This window comes from Thermobia domestica, chromosome 5, assembly GCF_964235325.1.
Source record: "Thermobia domestica chromosome 5, izTheDome1.hap1.1, whole genome shotgun sequence".
Lineage (NCBI taxonomy): Eukaryota > Metazoa > Arthropoda > Insecta > Zygentoma > Lepismatidae > Thermobia > Thermobia domestica.
The window spans coordinates 178,852,994-178,870,314 of record NC_137458.1 but is presented as its reverse complement, the minus strand read 5'-3'; the positions used below and the strand labels follow the sequence as shown (position 1 = coordinate 178,870,314).

The 17,321-nt window shown below is 33.6% G+C and overlaps 1 protein-coding gene across 1 annotated transcript in view; it reads right to left on the bottom strand.

Moving 5' to 3' along the window:
• apolpp (retinoid- and fatty-acid binding glycoprotein apolipophorin) overlaps positions 1 to 17,321 on the bottom strand; it is a 248,875-nt gene that overhangs the window by 127,459 nt on the left and 104,095 nt on the right. The window contains exons 20-24 of the mRNA XM_081759450.1: positions 14,409 to 14,716; positions 12,657 to 12,786; positions 11,338 to 11,501; positions 8,435 to 8,640; positions 537 to 923 (exon numbers count right to left, since the gene is read on the bottom strand). Coding sequence (XP_081615576.1) covers positions 537 to 923; positions 8,435 to 8,640; positions 11,338 to 11,501; positions 12,657 to 12,786; positions 14,409 to 14,716 — 1,195 coding nt within the window. The remainder of the gene's footprint in view (positions 1 to 536; positions 924 to 8,434; positions 8,641 to 11,337; positions 11,502 to 12,656; positions 12,787 to 14,408; positions 14,717 to 17,321) is intronic.

Sequence of the window (17,321 nt, the reverse complement as noted above, 5' to 3'; positions counted from 1 at the left end):
AGGAAGACTGTCTTCCATTGAGACTTACAGGTTTGTGTCTCAGGCAAGGGAAGCCCTCTTGTTATGTGTACTCCACTGGACATAGAACTCTTGCCCAGGGCTCTTTTCTTTTGTCGCTGACGGACATCAAGTTGGAAATATTGTTTGACTGACAGCTAATACGCGCTTCGCTAAATGTTGGGAAGAGTAGATCTGGGGATAAGAATAACTCGTAATTCAGTAAAAAGAGAAGAATTAACTTGTAATATAATTCTAACCTGTTTTATTGAACTTAAATGAGGTTCAGTTAAAAGTATTAAAGTAAATTCAATATCTCTTGAATATGCTTCTTTTAATTTTAGCTTTCCCATATCTCATTCTCATTACAACACACTCTTGAATGTAAATCTAGTTAAGATAATGAAATAAATTAGAATATTGATTACGAAATGACTTCGCTTTCTTCAATTAATAAACTGTGTTATCACTCCTTAGTAATAATTCTTTCGGAGAAAAAACTAAACATTTTACTATTAGTGATATGAAACAGCAAGTACCTGGAGTCAATGCTTAGTGGACTGTTATGTGAATAGTCTGTGACAGTTTCTAAGCGAATTCTTTGGTTTGGATTTTGATCGGCATCAAATTGTATTTCTGCTGACCCGCGGTATTTCGTTCCCTTTCTTGTGTAATCAGCATTTCCATGTATTCTTCTATTAGCTCTAGGGAAAATAATGTCCAGATTGCCACCACCTTTGATATTAGTAAGTTGGAAATTTCCATTCACATCAAGGTAATGTCTTGCGTTAATCTTTAAGGTTCCTGTTGGTGCATCAGCGTGACGAGTAAGACTTCCTAGAGCTTCAATATAGTTGATGTCTCCTACGCTGATTAATCCATGAGCTTCATACAATTGTGGATTCGCTGTCAATCCACCTTTCAGTCTAAAGCAAAGAAAGTAAAAAGTATTAAAAACTTCGTGTAAATTAATGTATTAAAACACTTATTAAATTAAATAATCGAATACTATTATTGGACAGGAAATTATTCACAAATAATTTAAACTTAATTTATAGAATAATATACTTATAAATTTTCTATATCTGACTTCAGTAACATTCGAAAATACGAAAATACATGTCTCTTGAAAAAGATGTACTTGCCAACCTTCATAAAGTTCGTCTTTTAAAAAATGTTTGATTTTGGTAGTTAAAGCAAATTATGAATTACTTTCACACTACTGATCAATCTTTTCCCCCATTATTTACTATTATTATTATTATTATTATTATTATTATTATTATTATTATTATTATTATTATTATTATTATTATTATTATTATTATTATTATTATTATTATTATTATTTCAAGATGATGCTGTCGAAGATGCATTTATATGACTATTTTTAAAGGAAATTAATAGGGGACTATAGGGGACTATAGTATAAGTATGAAAATATTTCATGCGCATATGTACGAAAAGGTTTCATGTGCAAAGCTGCCTAAAATTAGAACACATAGAATATGACATACAATCAAGAAAACGTGTACGGACGTACAAGTCAAATTTGTGTATGACACAAGGGATTCTAAATAGAAAGAATACAAAATATTCTGTAGGTTATTCTTCTATAATGAAAAAAAAAATCAGATGTTATTAACATTAGAAAATATGAGTGAAAAACAGGAGTTACTTGAAGCAGAATTATATAAGCATAAAACAAGAGAAACAAGATAATTTAAAATTGAATGAATAATACCAAGTAGAAATAGAATGAAAACATTTGTGAAAGTAGTGAATAATGCATCACTAAACAAACAATGCAGGGTACAAGGATAAAATATAAATTTACCAATAGGTTTAATAAGGCAGGTTATAGCACGTTACAGCAAGTTAGAAGTGAAGTAATAGTGAGTGGAAAGTAGTTAGCAACACCGGAAGCGTAATATCGAAGAGAAGAAAGAACAACAAAATAAACGCGTGAAAGAGATCTTCGTAATAGAAATCATAATAGGTTAATGGAAGGACAAATGAACACAGATAACACTGTTCAACAACGAAAATGTAAATTGAACAAAAGCAGCTAATTCTTATTGATTTTGTGGTGCTGATCACGAATTTGAAAGCTATTTTCGAATATTAGCTCTACTTTTCGTTTTACAGGCATGTCTAATAATAACGCTTTAAAAATAAATATATTCGCTTCGTTTGGGGTAAAATGTTACACTGATCCGGCAACACTGGAGAAACTATATGAACGCTTGGTTTCATTGTGTTCCTTATCTCAGTAGTGTTCTGCTATTGTTAGAAAAGACAGGTTTAGTGCAGTTATCAGCGTTTTGGGTGTGACGTTTGTGTAGTGCAGGACATAAAAATACAACTACAACTACGCAAAAATACTGGTATTTCGAATGTATATTTTTAAATAGTTGTCGGAACTATTTCAAGTGACATTTTGAGGATTTCAATAAACAAAAATGCCGCGAAATTGTGTAAACAGTGCGGATAGCTTCTGTTACGTGTGTGGGGAAGTGACATTTTCCTCACAAAAGCAAACTATAACACCACTAATAAGAAAAGCCTATCAATATTACTTTGGTTGTAAAATTGGAGACCAAGATAAATCTTGGGCACCCCACATTGTGTGTAACACTTGTGCCAGCAATCTGAGAAATTGGATTAATGGGAAGGGGCGCTCAATGCCTTTTGCAGTGCCCATGATTTGGAGGGAGCCAAGCGACCACATCAGAGACTGTTATTTTTGTTTGGTTCCTTCCGTCAAGAAGGGAATTTCCACGAAGAAGAAGCGGGCCTTGATCTATCCTAACATTCCTTCTGCAATGCGCCCTGTTCCACATGGAGAAGGACTACCTGTTCCTGACCCACCTAAAGAATACGATCTTTTTTCTGATGATGATCAAGAAGTTGAAGCTCCTGAATCAAGTACTTCGAAGGACCCTACGTTTGTTGTAGAAGAACCTCCATGTGAACCACATAGACTTACTCAAGAGGAACTAAGTGATCTAATCAGAGACTTGGACCTCTCGAAAAGCAAAGCCGAAATTTTAGCGTCACACTTAAAGCAATGGAATTTATTGCAGGAAAAAGTAAATATTTCAGTGTATCGGAATAGGGAGAAGATGTTCATTTCATTTTTTACTATGGAAGACACACTTGTGGCATGTACAGATGTAAATGGTCTCATGACAGCACTTAAAATTAATTACGAACCTACGGAGTGGAGGCTCTTTATAGATTCGTCCAAGGCGAGTTTAAAGGCAGTGCTTTTACATATTGGAAATGAACTTCCTTCAATTCCTGTAGGTTACGCAGTTCATATAAAGGAATCTTATGAAAACTTGGAACGTTTACTTCAAGCAATTAAATATTACGATTTTCAGTGGCTCATTTGTGGTGACCTTAAAGTAATAGCACTGTTGCTAGGTATGCAAAGTATTGTTGCTTTATATGTGAATGGGACAGTAGAGATCGTGGATCTCATTACCGCAAAAGTGATTGGAATACCAGAGAAACTCTTCAGCCGGGAGTGAAAAATGTGCAGCATGAACCACTGGTAGATCGTAACCGAATTTTGCTTCCCTCTCTACATATTAAATTAGGTCTTATGAAAAGTTTTGTTAAGAGCATGAACCAAGAGGATGAGGCCTATAAGTACCTAAGAGGACAATTCCCTTGATTAAGTGATGCCAAAGTTAAAGAGGATGTTTTCATAGGGCCACAGATTAGGCAACTATTCAAAGATCACAAGTTCGACGAAATTCTCCAAGGCGAGGAGAAAGCTGCGTGGGAAAGCTTGAAGAGTGTTTGTTCACAGTTCTTGGGAAGACACCGAGCAACAAATTACAAACAACTGGTAGCAAAGTTGTTATTGTGCTACGAAAATCTTGGTTGCAATATGTCTCTGAAACTCCACTTTCTTCATTCACATCTAGACTTCTTTCCCGAAGATTGTGGAGCAGTAAGTGACGAACATGGTGAGCGTTTCCATCAAGATATTGCAGCCATGGAGAAGAGATATGAGGGAAAGTGGAGTTCTAACATATTGGCCGACTACTGTTGGACTATTGCAAGGGATGCTCCAGATGTAACCTACAAAAGGCAAGCCAAGCGAAGACGCCCAAAATAAAATAAACATAATCCTGTACAAGAGATCACTTGAAACTTTTGTCTACATTGCAGTGTAGTTCTTGCACAAAAAGATATTTGTACATATTTTTCATGTTTTGATGTTAATACTGATTTTCATTACGGAATTGTTAATGTTTAACTTGACCACGGTTACTTTATTTTCTGTATCGCTGTGAAACTGGTATTTGCGCAATTTTGAAAAAGGAAGTACAAGGGTATAGAAAGCTATAGGTTAGGGTACTTCATAATTCCCCAGCTTATCACATCACAGTGAAATAGATTTAAAAAAAGTGAAATGTAAGTTTTTACAAGGATTTTGCTTAAATGTTCTATAAATATTAATACATTTTTATATATACAGCTACTGTTGTACAAGGGCGTTTTTTTTTCACAACCTGAGCTAAGAAAATTCTTCTATTATCATTTCCTTTCATATTATGCTTAAATGAATGTAAAAATCGCAATTTCAAAGAATTTACATACTTTCGATCAAAATTTGTTGAACAGTGTATTTTGTCGAATTTCGTGTCGTGTACAAGTGGCAGTGGTGCCAACTTGGAATCGAAAATCGAATCTTGACAATTGAAACTGAACAGATAGATGTGCACATATGCTGGGAGGTGATTCGTGACATGAAAAGAAGGCAAAAGTTCTGTTGCGTCGAATTCCGCGTCGTGTACGAGTGACAGGGGTGCCAACTTGGAATCGAAAATCGAATCCTGACAATTGGAACGGAATTGAAAGATGTGCACATACTTCGAGAGGTGATTCGTGACATGAAAAGAAGACAAAATGTCCTCTTCAATGTCATGAATCACCTCCCGAAGTATGTGAATATCTTTCAGGTTCACCCAGTATATATGGAATGCATAACAAGCTTCGTTTTTATATATACAATAAAAGAAGATATTAACAAACAAGTATGTTTCTATATTCTTTGAATATTATCTATGACTTGAAACTATTTTTTGAATGGTATTGAATATTTATCTTCATTAAGAAAATTCTTCTATTATCATTTCCTTTCATATTATGCTTAAAGCATGGGCGGCGATTAGGGGGGAGCCAAGAGAGGCAGTTGACCCCCACTTTTTTGAAGTAACCCATTAATGTATATGGTTTCATTTGGAAATGTAAAGTTTTTGTATGTATTAGAGGTTCATAGAAAAAATGGTGCCATATAATATTCGGCGTTGGGTGAGTACGTGATGGTTGTCCTTCCGTGGAGTTAAGAAAGCTGCAGAAATTGCATTTTAATTGCCTCGGAAAATAACCCAAAAATTAATCTATTGGAACACAGCAATTCCAGCATACTTTCACTTCTTACAAGGATTCAATATATTAATCAGCCGCTTTGAATTTTAAGATGTTCATAAGCAAGGAATCAAATCTCTGTTTAAGGGTACAAAGCACTAGCAGCTACTTGCGTTGATCTTGTCAATTTACTTAATAAAATATGAAATACGATATACGGTATTTTAACCAAAAAAGATAGTAACCTATTATTTATACAACCTTCCGTCAAGTTTTGCCCCTCCACTTTTAACGTCCAATCGCCGCCACTGGCTTAAAGGAATGTAAAAATCGCAATTTCAAAGAATTTACATACTTTCGATCAAAATTTGTTGAACAGTGTAAACAGAGGCTCAATAAAAAGCTCTTCCATGATGCTGCTTTGCTTGTAATGTTGCTTCATCAGAGCCGCAGCTACGGGTGAGAGGAGAGGACGAGCGGGGCGGTTGCCCTGGGCTCATCTCTTTTTTCAAATCAACATTCAACATTGATTCCTGCTCTCTTACTAGTCCTAACATTTCCTCATGATTTGCCATTCGATCCAGCTAATTTTCTCAATTCTTTTTCACAGACACATTTCGCAAATCCGTAACTGATTTATTTAAATATTAGATTTTTCATAACGTCCAGGTTCCTATTTCGTACAGTACACTATTAGATGAAACATTCGATGAGACTTTCTCTTAGTTCTGTATTTAATCATCGTATACAAAATACCGTTTTCTTATAAAGAATTATTTTGCCGTTGCTACTCTATTTCTCGTTTGCATTAGTCTTTACTAGCAGTAATTCCTACCTATTCAACTCAACTCGATCAACCTTTTAACTTTTGTCGCTGCTATAGCTCTCTCCTCTTTTCAATCACATTGTTGTTGTCATTTTAGCATTTGCCTTCATTTAATATTCTTCGTCTTTTTATTCAGCTTTCTAATTTTATGTTTTCTTGATCCAGATTCCACAATAAGACCCATATATCTACACATACCTGTCCTACTGAAATACACACCTGATGAAAAGAACACCCGCTCTAGAAGTAACATTCGTCCCTCTTTACAGTTATAGATGGCGTTTCACTGATAATATGTAACTAAATGACCCTTCACCATCCACGCATAACCATTACAGTCAACTGAAATGAATATATCACCCGTTGTATGAAAACAACTAGTCAAGGTAGGTCCAACTTGAAAGAATGAGAAAAAAGGTGGAATAAAGAAAATTGGGGAAGCGAAAGAACCCCAAGAGAAGACACGCATATGGTGCTTATGCACCACGAAGTCCACTTTGCATGTGCTGGCATCGAACGAACCAGGCACCCACGCACCACAAAGGACAAGCTGTATCACTAAGCCACTGCGGATCCCTTCTCTCTAATTAATGTTAACTTTCGAACAATTATCCCAAGAGAGTATTGAATTTCCTACTACTAAGTGAAGAAAACTACCAAGACTACTTCCAAAAGTAAGTACATAAATTTGAAAAAAAAAAAAAAAAAAGACAAGAAAGTTTCGAGAATCGAGACGAGAAAGTATAATGATAAAAATATCAGTAATGCTACTCCTTCCGGTATCGGGAGTATCAGAATCTATCTCAGCGACATCGAAAACTATTCATTGGCCACTAATATCGGTCGCTTTTCATTAATTTTTACATGTCACCCCCTTTCTATCTCTGCCCCTCGCTTCCATGATGATGGGGGATGAATTAACTTATAACTTATATTTCACATTCTAATCATACGTAATGGGTTGAAGCACGTGTGGTTTTCTTGGCTACGTGCTTGAAATACAGATAATATTGTTTTATTTCTATTCTTGTATCAATCTTCTGTAAAATTCCGACATAGTTTGACACAGTATGATACATTTTCTATATCGTTACAGAAATATTTTCTGCGAATAAAGTACAACATGAAAATTTCAAGCTCAGTTTTAATTCTTATGTAGAAACATTTTTTCATTCTCACAAAAGCGAGGAATTCTTCTGAACCTTCATATAATGAAGCAGAATCGCGAATATGTGTTGACACAAAAATGAATTTCAATCAAGGTATTTAAAAATAATTAATTTCGTTTTCTAAACAATTACCAAGAGATATCTAGATATTTAACACTAATCGAGATATCTCACTGTTATAAAGTTGCTGACTGAGAGAACATCTAACTGAAACACTAATCGAGATATCTCACTGTTATAAAGTTGCTGACTGAGAGAACATCTAACTGAATTAAAGTCCAGTTCACCGCCGATCAATGTTCATGTCCTTTTAAGCAGGATTTATACACTGTCACTAAATGGATAGGGAATCAATTCAGATTTTCAGTTACTATACGTATAGCCATATCTGCTAGTTTTCAAAAATATGCTGAATATTTATTATATTATTCTACAATTATCATGAGCTAAAACGGGTAAGCCCTATTCAATCATAGTAGAGGCACGTTCAGAAATTTTAGAAATCATACTGCTTACTGTTGATTTTAATTCCTCTATATTTCTTGTACTACGTTACTTCAGCTCTTAATTAAAATATTTGTCATTACAGTTAATATTAGTAATAACATATTAAGAAATGAAAAAGAACAAATTCACTGAGTGAATCAGTACTACTTTTCTCCGGTGGGTTGAGTTTGTTCCTTTATATTCCTTCATGTTTTAATTATTTTTATTTAAGTTTTAACCACTGTACCAAGCCTCAACGAAGGGTCGAAAGATTGTATAGGAAAGCAATAGCCATTAAATTCAAAATAAGTAAAATTATCAGAACTAAGAATCATTTTAGTTGGAAAATATATTTATGAGGGGAGAAAATGGTGAACCGAGTTGGGAAATCCTACCTCAATTGCTTTCCTATTTCCCCATAACTTCACCTATATCGAAGCTAACGATTACTTTCGAAATAAGTTGTTAAAGTGAGCGTACTCGAAAGTTAACACGTTTTGGCCACAATTATTCATCTAAATACGAAACCGAACGTTAGAATCCACACATTAACCAAGAACATGCTTACCGATAGTCATTACTGTCCCCGCTGATCCTAAGCAATGTTTCCGTTTGTACATTGATGTCATCAGGTTGTATGTGATATGTAATATCAGATGTTAGATCGACTCTTCCACCAGGAATCACCTCAGCACCAACAATAATTCGTGACTGGTCAGAAGACAGAATTTCCCTTTTAGCTTGCAAAGTACCTACGTTACCAAGCGCGTCAATCTGTAATGAAAAGAAACTTAGTTAATATTTTGATTCGTAAAATTTTGGCAATCTTTCTCACAACACACACACTCACACTTTATTTATAGGCATGGATACAGAATCTGATCAATGGGATTCTTATATATATATATATATATATATATATATATATATATATATATATATATATATATATATATATATATATATATATATATTCATCATCATAGGATCATAGGTATTCTGCCTTTATTGGCAGGTCACTTGCCGCAGCTGGGAAGCTTCCATGCTCAACGGTCCTTCGCTAACCTCTTCGTATTCACGTATGATTTTTATGTTTGCATATCATCCATTAATTGTAGCCTCCTTCACCCTCTCCCTCTCTTTCCTGCCTTGAATCCCCTTGAATCCGAGCCTATATATATTAGAAAATAACACTATGAGGAGAATGAACTATTAAGTATATTTGCTGAATATTTCATTAGAGGTGATGAACACTTAAGAAAGATAGAAATGTTGCAGAAAAGAGCAGTAGCTGAGAAGCGTTGCATATTGATGGGCAGCATATTGATGTCAGAATGTTCAAACCAAATATATACACCGAAACAAAAATCTTGATGCAGTATTGACTCCCTTGAAGTTCCCCAATGTTGTGTCGTTATTGTGATTTTGACAGTTAAAAATGAAATGAAATCAATGAATTTAATGTCCCACGATTTATGCTCCGACGCTAAGGTATATCGTGATAATGACTGATAATGAAGAAATTGGTAGAATGAAGAAAGTGGGATTAAGTGGGAGAACCTTGAGATAATCCATGCACGTGGTATTTGTTCAGCATGAAGCTCAGTTGGTATGAGCCAGGAACGAAGCACCAGAGAGCGCTCTACCATTGAGCCGTTGTGTGATAGTAACATAAGAGCTATCACCATGTACTGCATGGCTCTGGGAACATTTTCAGTTATTCAATTTTTTTCATGTATAATAGCTGCAATTAGTATGTGCGTAACTATTAGGAATTTGTGTGCATCATCCTTCTAGCTACAGTAGACAAGGAAAGACAAAAAAAAGCACAATCTGTTTATTAATAGTATCTACTTTACTTAATATTACCAAAATAAATTAACAATCTGTCAAAGAGAATAGAAACTATCAGCTTTCGTTGACAACGAATGTAATACTTTATAACGCCATAAAAGCTTTCTTTTTATTTTCTAGAAAACTAACCACAAGAATTTACCTGCAGGCATTATATATATATTTAGGTCGTTATGATGTATCGATTGATGTACTGTATGTTTCGTCTTTGGACAATATTTTAATTAGACAGAAATTAAATTTAAGAGTTGTTCTGGCGAGGGAAACCCAAGTTTAATTCCTGGCGAGAGGTCATGTGGTTCGGATCCCACTTTAAGCTGTAGGTTTACGTTTCATACACCCTCGTTGCCGAAAGGGACGCTAAACTCAAAACAAAATAAAGTGAAAATTTAAGAGTTAATGATAATTTTGGGCTATATCTTCGTTACAATATTATGTACTATCATATAATTAACAGCTTGATGAGGGTGTACTTCAATATCAGTTTCATCTTGATAGATGGCGTGGTTCTTCTCCAGTAATAATTTTTATATTTACAAAAATAAATAAATAAATAAATAGTTTTTCTCGATTTTCTCGAAAATTATGCATGAAGTTATACACTCATGGATATTCTGTTTTGCTTGATGAGATCCAGTGGCAACTTTAACAGGTAGGCTGGGTAGGCACGTGCCTACCCAAAAATTTTGAAAAATATATAAACTCTAAAAGATACAATAAAGAGTACATATATTTTCCACTATTTATATTAATGGCAGATACTTATTTAACAAATAGCATCAACCATACTGTAAAAGTGGTTTCCTACTGTCATTAATCAATCAAATGTATATATGGATTCATAAGCGAGTGAGCGGGCCTATCCAAAATTAAAATCCTAAAGCCGCCCCTGATGAGATCTATCAATTAGTATATGTTTTATCTTTGGACATTTTTTCCCGTTAAATGCTAATAACACTAGATTTTTTTACCGTTCTCTATTATTACTTTTGTCATGTATCTCTTACCTTTATTCATCTTCACATTACGTTTTATAAATATTTCCACGTATCTTTATTTTAACTATTTCACCAAATGTCATTTGGTCAGATTACTCTGTAGTTCTTTTCTGCTGGTCGTGTGCTGTGTTCTTTCCCTTGTTTCTTCATCTCTCATGAAATTATACTCAAACATAGACTTAATTTTATGTTCTTTCGTCAAAACTTTTGAAATAGTTGAGTGATGCACAACTGTACTCTGTTTTTAGTATTATTCTTCTAGTCTCTTTCCCTTTTACTATGTTGATGAGCATTTGAAGTTTGAAAGCTAAACATATTCAGAATGTATCAAGGTTGTAATCAATTATATATATTTATACAGCAACAATTTTTATACGGCAATATTCAGATCATTAGCACGTTTATTTTTGAAATGTCCAATCTCGATATAGAATGTGTAAGATACAGTGTGTGGCAAAATAAAGAAAGCATTTGTATGTTTGATTTGTATACGAAATAAGTATCTTCTTATTGATTATTATACAATGTTCATTAGTATACAACAAAAATGTGTTATTAAGTAGGATCTTTGTCTTTCCAATTTAACATTTATAATAGTAGTTTGTAACAGTAATATTACCTTGAAATCCAACTCAGCATCACCAGGTTGATTAACACCAGTCCTTGCGTTTAAAGAGCTCGCAATTTTTAGCTGTTCATAATCAAACTCAATATCATAGTTGACACTTCGTCTTGTTGCCCCACCTTCTGCTCTAAATTCAAATCCCAAAAGTGGATAAGATGCTGAAAATGAATAATTCAATGTAAAGAAATGTCTCGTCTTATTACATTTATGAAAATATTTGTTTTGAGTTGACATGAAAGAATGACATGCTATTCTTTTTACACTAACTACTCATGTACTTAATTTTAAGTTATGTATATGAAAAATTGGAAGAATTAAATGTTTATCCGAGAATACAGATTCATACTTTAAAAATTTCGGATGCTGTATATAAAATATTTAAGAACTTTTTAATAGTTTTGGATATTTTATATATAGTGTTTAAGAAGTTAGCGAAACAACAATGTTATTGTTAAAAGTGTAGAAAAAGTTTCTGGAAAAGTACGGTAGATTATAATCGGTACATTTTCTAATCATGATGATGTAAGTGTTCCTTCTAAAAAGTGAAAGTAGTTAATAGAATGTTGAAAAACCTCGTAAAATTAATGTTAATATTTCTCCAATACAGGATGCGGAAAAAGTCTCGGAACGGTCCAATATCTCATAAAGTACACAGATCAGCAAAACAAACAAAAACACGTGTTAAATAGTTTTGAAAAAGCTATCCAATGATACCAAATTCAACCCCCTATCCCCATCCCCTTCGGGGTACGAGGGGTAACTTTAAAATTTTAAATGGGAACCTCCGTTTCTTATTGCACATTTGGATTCTCCAGAAAAATGGATAGTGATTTGACCAAGAATTGAAAACAGAACCTTTCGGATAGTACTTGAATCGACACGCAAAAAGAAGGTACGAAAACAATATGAAAATGCGAATTGTCAATCCCGTACTCTGTAGCCATACGGTTAGCCATTCCTACACATTTGATAGACAAACTGAATTTATAAGCTATATTTAGTTTCTGTAGACTGATATATATATATATATATATATATATATATATATATATATATATATATATATATATATATATATATATATATATAACTCGAAAACCCTCTGCTGATAGGAACAAAATGTGTATATTAGAAATACTAATCTAGAAGTTTCTCAAATTTAATTTTAAAAAAATACTACCCTGTCTTATAGATACATTTGAACTGTTATTTCATTATATCCTATTTTGGAGTCCAGAATACACGTTTTTTCCCCAAGAAATTTCTTTCATCGTAGAGTTTCTTTTAACACTATGTGGTTATATTACACTTACCGGTTGCTTTAGCTTGAACATCAAGTGAATCCAAAGAGTCAACGTTATATTGCACACCTTGATGTAATGTCAGCCTCGATATTTCACTTTTGAGGTCGTTGCCATGAACGAAAACGAAAGTGTTCTCATACTGCAATTTTTAAACAAGACATTGCACATTTTTAATATGAATTATTCACAAATAACTACACATGCTAATGATAAGACAAAATTTTAATCTAAATTTCAATTAGTTGAGCTCAATTATCAAGAAAATTGAGAAATTAAATAGTACTAATGAAAAAAAAATACAATTTTTTTGGAACAGTATTAACAATCAGAAAGAGAGAGATATTAAGAATAAAATTTATTGTTAAACTGTACAAACTAAAATTTACATAATAATGTTTGGAAACTCACTCACAAATTATTTAAAATGTTTATGAAGCACATACTTTGGCGAAGCTTTTTTAAGACAAAATTATAGAAGTAATCTATTACAATTATGTTAAAACCTTGATTATTTACGGACCAATTGGACGTTTGATGTCATATTAATTTAGATCTCATCTTCGCTTAAAATTACGCTTAATTGTAATTGTTTTCTACCTAGCCTTAGAGAGCTAATATGTTACCTACACTCATTAAGTTTTAAATTTTTCCAACTTTTCAAGAATATGGGTAGCCAATTACAATGTCTGCATATAAGGATAATTATATTTCAAGTATGACTTTTAAGAGAATAAAACTTCGCTTCCAGATATGACATTAGATAATGAATAGTCAATTACGTATGTTGGTAGAAGAAAAATAAACAAACAAAAACAACTGTTAAAATAAATTATGAAGATTACCAGAAGGGTCCATCGATTAGTAAAAGATATATTTATATAAAAGTATTCTGCGAAGAATATGTACGTTTTAATCAACTATGGTATAATATTTTCTTAAAATATGTTAGACATTAAAACAAAATATAACACGTTACAAAGAGTGATCATGAAATAAAATATTTTCCGTTAAAACAACGTGGAACGGAACTAATTCTTTTATCTTTTAAGAATTAAATAGAGGTATTGATTTAAAGAAACAGTAACAAAAATAGAATAAAAAAAGATTCTCTGAATGCTGTCTGTGATTCCTGGACATAATGTCTAATGCTCCAAATTTCCAATGGAGAATTAAGTCCGTTGCATATAGTTCACAGAATATTTTTATTCAACTACCTTAACTATTATAGATTTATTTTGTAAAATTTCCACGGGGTTAAAAAGAATTGATAATTCTTTTAGTATTCTGATTAGAATAGTTTGGCATAACATTAAATATTCAAACAATGAACTGAGAAGGAAAATTGAAGAGAGACAGTTTTTCGAATAACATATTTGTAAGAATTAAGAGCAACGACTAATTAATTTCTCGTACTTGTTGGGTCCCTATTCTGGAATAGTTCTTTTGGTATCGAAAAAACATAATTTAAATAATCCATTTAGCTTTAATTATTTAAATTATGTTTTTTTGATACCATAAATAGAATTCGATTGGGACAAACAAGCTACGAGAAATTAATTAGTCGTTGATCTTAATTCTTACAAATATGGTTATTCGAAAAACACTGTCTCTCTTCAATTTTCCTTCTCAGTTCATGTTTGAATATTTAATGTTATGCCAACTATTCAGTTATTATCATTTAAAGAAGTTTAAATGAAGCTGCAAGGTTGCTACTTTAAACAATAAGAAGAGAATAGTTGAAGTAAGTAATTATATACTTACTCTTCCACGTGCAATAATCAGATTTAAGCTTGTTGCAATTCCAAGATCTCGGTAGTCAGATAATTGGAACTCGGAACCAGTACTTATATGTAGACTGTTTGCATCTCCTTGATCTTGATAGTGGGCTCTATATGTTAAACTTGATTGTAAACCGCTGAATAAAAAGTTCAGATCTAATGAGTACAGTGTACCTTCTCTCGCAACGAATCCATCAAGACCATATCGATCAATTGGTGTGGTTAACCGAAGATTGTTGAAACCATATTTGGTGTGGCCAGTATCTGGATTTCCCTCCAAAGTAATAGTTCCTACAAAATGAAGAAAAAAAAATGATTTCTTACAGTAGTGCATGTTTTCAGTTCAAGGTTTATTTAGTATTCCACCATTGTTTTCGACAGTGTTCCAAGTCAGAACACAGGCGTTCCTAAGACGCACTCACATACTTACACGCACACACACACACACACACACACACACACAGAGAGAGAGAGAGAGAGAGAGAGAGAGAGAGAGAGAGAGAGAGAGAGAGATTGCGTGCGTGAAAAAGTGTACACACACACATACATACACTTTAAACTGTCACACAAAATTTATTTTCCAACCTTTTAGGTAAAATTTCTGGGAAAGTAAGGTTACTATAATCCAATGACTGTACTTTGAAAAATGAGTGCACTTTCTAATCAAACTGAATGTTCCAAATGGAATTAAAGTAAATGTTCAAAATGATGGCTTCAGAATCGATACATTTCTTAGTACGAGTCACGACTGTTCTTAGTTCGCACCAAAGTGTCCAATAGGATTTCTGCGCACACCGTTTGAATCTCATCCCAAAGCGTGTCCAAGTTACGTGGTTTACGACGGTATACATCATCTTTTACTGTGCTGCATAGAAAAAAGAATCCGAACGTCGTAAGATCTGGAGAGCGGGCAGAAAACTCGATTGGTCCCCTGCGCCCTATGCACAGCCTGGTATGTTTTAATTCAGGTATGCTGGCATATCCCTATGAAAGTGCGTCGGGATATTAAAACTCGTTATCATAAATTGCAGAAATTGCAGGAAAATGTAATCGGCAAGCATTCTTAAGTACTTTTCTTCAGTTGCAGTATCGTCGAAAGGAAATGGCCTAATGAGTCCCCTGGAAGACAAATCATACCACAGTTACACCAGAGAAATTTGGAGCCCTTTCAAAAGTGATATAGGAATTATCTTCAACCCAGTACACACAATTGAATCTGCTTACAATTCCAGTAAGTTTAAATTGAACTTCATCTGACCAAATAATGCTACCTATAAACCCCACGTTACATGTAACCATCTCTACGCAACTTACCTTTTTTCAGTATGCGTAACACACTACTAGCACTTACAACACTCTCACATAACTTTTGTCTTGAAGACTTTTGTAGTGAACGCTGAAACAGTTTCAACACCGTAACTGAGGATTCATGTTATTTGAGTCTTATCCAAGCTATGAAGAAAGTAAGTTTGAAATTAAACCTTAAAATAAATGATCTGAAATTTAATTGTAAAACGTAAGGTAACCGAATGAAGTGTAACTTTTAATTAGCCACATGATAACAATAAAAACAGATTTTCTCTAAAAAGACTTTGATTCAGTGGTTAGTGTGCTTGGTTTCAAAATCGAAGAAGCTGAGAAAGATTGATTTTTTAAATACGTATTAAAGATAAGATTAAGTTAGCGCTTGTATCTTCTCTTGATATTAAACAGTAGATTGAAGTCAATCTAGTGAGAGTGTGATTCGAGGACGTAAATGAGCGAGGTAGAGTGAGGTAACATGAAATAAAATATTATGACATCTCACAGGCATCCTAGATTACATGGGTATCGTTTGATAAGTGGATTTGCTACATAGTCAAGTTTCTTTCTGGCATACTTACGGAGGCTTCCTCCCGCTAGATCAGCCACCCCCGCGCAAAAATAAATTACATGATACTTTTGTGCAGATTACGAACTTCATCAAATAGTGTCGTAGTGCATTCACTTGACATTTTTATTCTACCTCTCCATATCTTCTTTTTTACAAATCCTGTACGTAACTGTTGTCACTGATTTCAATCATATTATTTGTCGTGTTTTGCATAGCAACCTATTCAGTTTCGGTGTTTACAACCAATGTAAAATATTGACAATTTAAACATAGAACCTTTCCTATAAGTTGTATGGCCAGTGTTATAGTGTGTCAAAATGAAAAAAATTGATAGCATGTATGATTTCAAATTCAGGGCAGTGTCGGTTCAGAGTTTTTAATGGTGTCATTTTGTTTAAACGGCGTGACAAACATCTTGGCATTTGAAGGCGGCGCTCCAAGTTCCCTTTAAATACTGCTAGCAAATGAGAGGCCAGCGGTACTACCACGTTTATTTTGCACACATCCACGTCTATCCCCTGTCACCTGATCGCGCTGTAGTTTGTCTGCTTACCCATAGCCACACCCCTTTACCACTTGGCAACGTCACGCCAGAGCTTGCGTTTTATTCGTTTAGCTGAAATGCCAAGATGTTTGTCACAGGCCTTCTTTTCTAAACCTATGCTTAAATCCAATTGTCTTTTCTTATGTTTGGACAATATTTGTTTAAAGTTATTTTCTGATTTATATCGCATTTTCTAATAACACCATCTATTGAGTGACTGATATGTATTTAATGTGAACTTATTACAAACTATTACATAGTATACATATTATGGTATTATTTTACGTCCTTATGTAACTGTGGCAGTACCGCAGTCTAAAGCGAAAAGGTTAAAAAAATGTCGACAACAATGAACTTAAATGGCAATAGTGCCTAAATCATGTCGAAACGTTGCATTTGCTCCCACTTTTCTGAATCAGAACAAACTATTATTATGTTCCCACTTTTGAAAGTCAGGGTTGAACATATTTTACAGAAGT